Source organism: Octopus bimaculoides, chromosome 24, assembly GCF_001194135.2.
Source record: "Octopus bimaculoides isolate UCB-OBI-ISO-001 chromosome 24, ASM119413v2, whole genome shotgun sequence".
NCBI classification, from domain to species: Eukaryota; Metazoa; Mollusca; class Cephalopoda; order Octopoda; family Octopodidae; genus Octopus; species Octopus bimaculoides.
The window spans coordinates 9927470-9935624 of record NC_069004.1 but is presented as its reverse complement, the minus strand read 5'-3'; the positions used below and the strand labels follow the sequence as shown (position 1 = coordinate 9935624).

The 8155-nt window shown below is 36.8% G+C and overlaps 1 protein-coding gene across 1 annotated transcript in view; it reads left to right on the top strand.

The window, feature by feature from the left end:
* LOC106873363 (uncharacterized) overlaps positions 1 to 5189 on the top strand; it is an 8490-nt gene extending 3301 nt beyond the window's left edge. The window contains exons 2-4 of the mRNA XM_014920693.2: positions 2694 to 2736; positions 3368 to 3415; positions 4721 to 5189. Coding sequence (XP_014776179.1) covers positions 2694 to 2736; positions 3368 to 3415; positions 4721 to 5109 — 480 coding nt within the window. The 3' untranslated portion in view covers positions 5110 to 5189. The remainder of the gene's footprint in view (positions 1 to 2693; positions 2737 to 3367; positions 3416 to 4720) is intronic.
* Positions 5190 to 8155: the final 2966 nt, after the last annotated feature.

The window sequence follows — 8155 nt, the reverse complement described above, 5'->3', positions numbered from 1 at the left end:
ATATACTACAAAACCCTTTTTGGGTTCCAAAATCAGGGCGGGGTGAGGTGGAAGCCTCGGAAATTTCACCCCCATTGATCTTTTTACCCGCATGATTTTCACTAAGGAAAAAAAAATCGGATTTTTTTGCGTGGAATCAAGTACTCTGATCTCCTAATATGCTGCAAATCCTTTATTTTCGTTCGGAAAAAAAGGGGGTGGGATCCGATTTTTTTTTTTTCCTTCGTAAAAATCGTGCGGGTGAAAAGATCAATGGGGGTGGGGTGAAATTTTATCTACATAAAAACTAAAAGTTAATTCTTGTGTAAAATTTTCCGGGTAAGACTATGGAAGTATTCCCAAGTCTTTATGTGCCTTCCCCCATTCAAGGGAGCTACGGGCCCTTTTCCAAAATGTTGCATTTAGTGCAGCCCCCACCCTATCAAAAAACACGACGGGTCTAAGGGAGATAAGTGAATAAATTTTGGGGGAAAATTTAAAACGCACCATGATTTATTGAACTTAAGCATTACAACAAACAAAAATACAAATAGCTTTTCTTAGAAGAATATAGTACCTGGTTGAGTTCTTAAACTCACTGGTGCCACGTTGATCGGGTAATTACTGTTACTCTTTCTCGGGAGCCACATTCAAAGTGTTATCATATATAGAGATTTACTCCTTCTGTATGTGTGTATTTTATAAGAAAAAAACATGTAATAATTGAAGTAGAAAAAAGATCAATTTCATACACGAACCTCTGTTTATTATATGACAATAAGTGAGTTGTATGTGTTATTTTATATATCAATACAGTAATGTCAATTATATAATACACAAGGCTTTGGTCAGCTGCTAGGAAAGAGAATTGCCTAATGTGCTGCACAGTGGGACTGAACCAAAAGTGACATGGTTGGAAAGCAAGCTTCTCGACCACACAGCCATACCTATAAAGGAAAGATACATTTTGGATAATATACTCCTTGATACACTATGCTTAACAAAAAGATGGGACGTTTACGGTGAGAAGACCTTTGATGTTAATATTTACTCGAGCAACGCAACAATTAACAATGCTACACCATACAGGGTGTTCCAGAATTAACTATCTGTTTCAATGAAATTAAGCAAATTTAAAAAAAAAAAACTGACCAAATTCCATGTTTTTTACCAAAACAAATAGATTTATAAATCTTATGTCAAATTTTTATTGAAAATTTTCAACATGTCTGTATCCCTGCATACTTCAAATCTCTCCTTAGCGTTGTGAAAAACATTTTGAAGCAGGTCAGGAGTTAGCTCCTGCACTATTCAGCTAAAGAATTGCCCCATCTGGTGGGTGGAGGTAAAGAAATTGATTGCTGCCAAATTGGAAAAAAGCTGTCATGGACAAATAAGAGGGGTCCAAACAAGAACGAAAATAAAATTATAAACAAAATTCAAAATTTATACACTTTTAATGTATATTAAACATTATAAACATAAATAGACATGGGTGACATAGAAAGCAGACATACTGCATTGCACAGGATTGGAAACATGAAATATCAACAGGGCACTTCTGGAGAATGGATGACTGGATTTATTGTGCCTTTACCCAGCTGCACACACAAATACATGGCCCAGTGGTACACAGGATGGTAACATGAAGCATCAGCAGAGCGTTGACAAAAATTTTAATGTTCTTTTCATTTCCTCTGCCAAATTGAACAAAAGCAGTTTTCATGAAATATTATACACTACTTATAATTCATAAGTAGTGTCAATATATTTTATTGTCAGAAAATGGCCTAAAACAAAGATAAAACCCAGTGCAACCTACTCAAATCTGATTAATCTGCATTTTTTGTGGTGGTAGTGGGGGGGCATAGTCGGCGTTGGAAAAATTTTTTAGTCAACAGCACTTCGAGGAGCCTGATGAATGTTTGTTGCAAATTTGGAAGAAAGCAACTCTTCAAGTTACAGGCCTTAATGCTGCGAAATGCTTTAAAAATGCGGTTTATCTTCCCATAGGCTTGCATTAGGCAAGAAGTTGAAAATTTTTTTGGCCCATGACACTCCATGGATCCTATGTATTGCATGTGTAAAATTTCATTAAAATCGGTTGGGTGGATCTTGAGTTTTAATGACATGACAAACACACAGACATACACACATCCTGTGTTTTAAATATATCGATATATTCAATGGGAGATAATTTCATCTCTCCTAGAAGGGTCTTTATTATTATCAAACTGGCGAGCTGACAATCATTAGCACGCCAGGCAAAGTACCTAGCGGTATTTCGCTCATCCTTACATTCTCAGTTCAAATTCTGCCAAGGTTGACTTTGACTTCCATCCTTTTGGAGTCAATAAATTAAATATCAGTGAGACACTCGGATTGATGTAAACGACTATCCACTAGCCCCTCCCTGTAAGTTTCAAGCCTTGTGCCTTTAGTAGAAAGGATTATTACCAAACTGACTAAGACTCTATTTTTGTGTCCATTAGAAGAGAGATTGTGAGCCTCTGGCCAACAAGTCTAGAAAGTGTCTCTATCGTTAAGTGCAATAACAGGTGTGAAACCAATGTTAACTTTCTGACCAGCCACAACCAACAATACATACAACATATGTGTATATATAAAAAGAGGATGGTAATATGAACAGCATCAGTTACCATCTTATCTTTACTTTTTCTTTTCTCATCTTCTTTTCTTTCTTTCCACTTTAGGTGAACATTTTGCAACAGCCTGAGCCATCACCGCGTCCACAATGTAAGTGCATATATTGTTTTCATTTCACCTTCCATATGTCTATAAAATTCTCTGACACCGTAACACATAGTAATGTTAATGAAATCACTAAACATGTCCTCAATATATTACAGTCTTAAAATAGGCAACAATACTTTCAACTTGAAAAGTATCAGACATACTAAAGAAATAAATAGCAAAAATACCCACATCATTAAATATGTGAATGAAATGTCTACAATAATTAACTGGACCATGATTTCAGATGACACTTTGATAGGATGAAGCCTCCTGTACGTGTTTACTAGAATTGTACTATTGTTCCCAGCAAGGCATTGCTACTGTACAACTGAACATGTTAAAGCTCATGAAACTACTATGTGATGGGTGTAATATAAGGATGTTTATATTGTCTTAGCTCCCTTTCTTTAATGATTAATAATTGTTTGCTATGTAGATCATTTTTATATGATAATGATGATTGTGAAACAGTTAATATACTGTATAATTATTTATTAGATAATAATCAGAAATATTAAATTTATGAAATAGATCAGGAAGTGCCCTTTTCTTTGAATAGTCTTCTGTTGATATTGAATCTGTATTAAAATATATCTCTTTTTCCCCATCTACTTTCTCTCTTATCTTTCAGCTCACCATGCCTTCTTCCAACTGAAAACAGAGGGTTACACTGAGTTGGGTAAGTTAATTTTAACCAATTTATTGCACACTTTCTCATAATTTGCTAATGAAAGCTAGACATTTGTACTAGAGAGCCTGAGCCGGTTTCAGCCGGGTTAGTAATGAAAGGTGTCAAGATTGATTTCCCTCAAGATCATTTTCAGAGGAGTTTGTTCCAATTTTCAACTTTTTAAACTGAAGTTGAGTCCTCCCTGGGGATGTCCCTTGGTGACCCATGTAACAGACAATGTGGTATAATCCGTTTTTAGTCTGCATTTTACATGAAGAATTCATTTTAACCTTACTGGCAAGGAGTGATTTTCATCACTAACCTAAACAGATTTGCTTCAAGCTTGGAAGGGGTTTGTCTACCCGCATTTGGAGGGGCTGTGCATGCTTGTCATCAACACAGTATTCACAACCCTGCAACAGAGGGTTACGCATCATGTGTTCCTTTTTATTTATTGCTTAGGAAGTACAAACCCTTTCTGTATTGCACTGCATCAGTATGTTTTATTATGGAGTTTGTGCTTGAGTCTTTTGCTCTCCTAGTGTTTGTATTGTGGATTGCTTGTGCATTATAAGTTGTGTCCTTCAGTTGGGTATCGGAAGTGACATTAAGGGACGGGTCCTTCTGTTTAGTGTGAACTTTTTGACAGAACACTGCCTCCAGTCGTGTAATGGGGCTTTTTTTTTGTATTGTGCTTGCCCAAGGTTTACAGAATGAAATTCACCAATATTTCTTGAAAGCTTTATCAAATGAGCACAGATGTCCCTTTCCATTGTTTAAAAAGAAATAAAAGAAACTTGTTGCAGCTTTTGTTAGAGGCATTTAAATACTGTGTGCTCAATGCTTGTTTATCTTGTGTATGTGTGGAGGCTACTACATGTTCGTGTGTGAATTGTATAAACACAAATATTATATTGGTTGATGTATAATTGAGAAATAGCAATGTGCATATTATTATTATTATTATTATTATTATTATTATTATTATTATTATTATTATTATTGAGTGAGAGAGCAGTGCATGCCATCAAAGTGACACTGGGGTAAAATATACAAAGCCTAATATACCCATCATGACTACCCATCTGATAAGGGTTCACCTGGCACATGCATCACAACCATATGTGCGCGACATGGTGATCTCATATCAAGATAAACAGCGCATGACCTCGCAGGTGGGGCCCAGTTAGAATTTTTTTCAGGTTGAGTAGCCCATCCCGCTCAAAAGGTCCCTGAATAAGGTTTGTTTAAGGATGTTGAGCAAAACACCCATTATTATTATTGTTATTATTATTATTATTATTTCTTTTTCAGAGAGAGTAACTAATTTGCACTGGGAGAAAAGTAGGCAGCAGAATGTAGGCAACATTCAGCTGGTTGACGACACTTACATATATATTCCACAAGATGGGATTTATGAAATAAACTGTGCAGTGCAATTGTATATTCCAAAAGATACTTCTTCGATGGTTGTAACCTTGATGTTTCAGAAAAAGAATGGAACAAAATATGAATATATGAAAGAAAGTTCTAACTCCTTAGAAGATTTACCAGAACATGTTGTAATACAATCGGGATTTACATACCGATTGAAAACTAATGATACAATCTTTTTGAAGATGAACATGGCAAAATACATCAGTCCCAATAAACCCTCAAGCTATTTGTCTATTACCAGCTTACACGAAAATCTTCATCAATAAAGTGGTTGTGTTGTGATTTAGGCATAGGTCAACTGTTTTCTTTAAAAGTTCTTTTTCACCATAAAACATCTTATGAATAAGAGATTCTTTTGTTTCATTTAATTATATTGGGTTGTCTGGAAAGTTCATGCCGATTCTTAAAGGAAAGAAAAAGGTCAATAAATACTTGCCATTACATTTTTAATCAACCAAATATGAACCATTTTGTTGCACAATGCGTCTCCATCTTTCCTTTAACTTGAAAATAACCTCTTCCCAGAACTGAGGTGGTTTCATGGCAAATAAGTCGAAAGGTAAGCTACTACAAATCGGCATAAACTTTCCGGACAACCCAATATCAACCTGTTTGTACTTTGTTTGGTACTTATTTAGTCCTTCTCATCTTAATACTTCAAAAAGCAAAGTTGGTTTGTATGTTAACCACTCTTTTCATTAAATAAATTTGGTAATAAGTTGGGTTTTTTTTGTATGTTTTAAACTAATCTGACCTCTGTCATGCTCGCTATACACTTTTTTTTCCTGAAAACAGGTTGGTGGGTGGGGAATAAATTACCATTCCAATTTGAAGTTTGGTAGTGTTGTAAAGATTATTTATGGACACCCTTCTGTCTCATCACATATGCTGGTAGAAGAAGAGTAAAACAACAAACAGTGTGTGAGTTAGTGGGACTTACAGATGTTAATGCAGATGAATCATTGTAGAAAGTTCCATTCTGATATCGCTGTAGTGGATATGTATCCTGTCGTAGTGAGTATAAATTCATTTATTTAGCATAAATGATACTGTGTTGAGCTGACATCGAAACATATCCCTACATTACAAATGTGCATAACTAGCTATGAGTTATATGCGGAGAAAGCATTTTTGCGTGATGAAAAATCACAGTATTGGTTCAGCTTGGTTGACAGCAGTGAAAACTGCTGTTCTGGGTTGTTGCATGTCTCAGCTGAGTTGGTAGCAGTTAAAACCCCGCTGTTCATACATGCGAGTCAGAAACCAATTTCAGACTGATTTCTTTATTTGGCACATGCGGCCACTACACAGAGGAGGGACACTACAAGGACAGACAAAACAATACAGCATGTGGGGTACAAAGAACGAATGATGAATGAAATGAATTACTTACAATGAGGTGATGAAATGGCTTACGAGTCCCCCAAAACTCGCAGTTTCATTTAACAGTTCTCTCATACAGTTAATAATCATGTTTTTTCTTTAGCAATTGTAAGTGGCCACAGCTCCTCTACCGTTACTACACTTGGCAGGGTGTCGTAGCCCACGTATAATCCACTTATTTGAAACTTGTCCGGGTGTATCTGTTGCAGTCTCTGCATCACTGGCATTGGCCACGACTATAATTTCATTTGGCTTGACAGGTCTTTTCAAGCACAACATCTCACCAAAGGTCTTGGTCACTTGTCATTGTCACCGTGAGGCCCAATGTTCAAAGACCATGCTTCACCATCTTGTCTCATGTCTTCCTAGATCTATCTCTTCCACAGTTAGAGTTCAGCACATTTTTACACAGCTGCCCTCGGCCATATGCATTATATTCCCATACCAGCACAGTCATCTCTCTTGTATGCCACATTTGACGCCTCTTATGTCCAGCTTTTCTTTCAAGACACTTATACTCTGTCGTACATGCACACTGATATTGCACATCGAGTGAAGTATACTAGCTTCATTTCTTTCAAGTATAGGCATGTTTAACTACTGTGTAGCATAGCTGTTTGCACACAGGCATCATACAGTCTGCCTTTCACTCTGAGGGAGCGGCCCTTTGTTATCAACAGAGAGCCTTTGTTACCTGCTTGAGGAAACATAAGATACCAGAACAGAAACAAGGGAGGTTGGAGCCTCAAGCTGATAGAAAATCCTGCTTAAGAGAACAGGTGTTAACAGAACAACTTCAAAGTAACACAGCCTGAAATGCTTGCTCCAGAGAACCGGAAACATCAGAACAACGACAAATTGGTTAGAATTTAGACCTTTTTCTCAGGAAGAGTGGCAACTAGCAACTTTTAGCCACAATTTGACTCCTGGGCATTACAAGAGATGCATGTGAGTACAGTACAGCCCAGGGCAAAGGCTGGGTGACTGCAAGTAAGATATAAAATACAAAGAGGATGTTGATTTAAAGGGGTTAGGGTTATGAGTATTTTTGCCAAATCGTAACCCTAACCCTAACTCTAAAACCCAAACCCTAACCCTAAAGCTAAAACCAGTACAGACGCACGAACGATGTCATAAATAACTACCGCCGATAGTTGTTGTTGACAAACAACGGCACTAATTTTATTCAAGGGAAAAGATCCCAAGACACCGCTAGAACATGTTGTTTACAATGTTGATACCCAATTACCCAAAATCAGCTTTTCGAACCCCAGAGGTCCTCTAGTTCCTCAATACCCACTACTGTCCCTATTCTTCTCTCTCCTTATTTTTGTGTCTGGCATCGTCAGCCCATGCATAATTCCAGCTAAAGATAACATGAACAACGTGCGTGCATATAGATGTGATCGATCTCAATACTTTATTAAAACTTATAGATTCAGGTCCTTTGATTTCGTTATAGATGATTAAATCATTCGCTGAACTTGACTAGTTCTTTATTTTATCGATCACTTCCGTGTGAAAAGCGGTTTAATAAGATGCTTAGAGTTATCTCCCTTCCACCATTATTTTCACATTCTACGCTTTCCGCCCACGATTTTTATAAAAATGAAATCTCTTCGAACTTATCTTTATATATTTTATATCATTTCTTTAAGTACAGTTGCTATATTTCTCTGTGTTTTTTTTTTCTTTTTACCCCAGTATTATCTTTAGCATTTTATCCCACTTGGCCCTTCAGGAAGCTTGCTTCCCAACCACATGGTTCCGGGTTCAATCCTACTGCGTGGCACCTTGGGCGAATCTTCTACTATAGCCTCGGGCCGACCAAAGCCTTGTGACTGGATTTAGTAGACGGAAACTGAAAGAAGCCCCCGTATATATATATACATACACACACATATATATATATATATATATATATATATA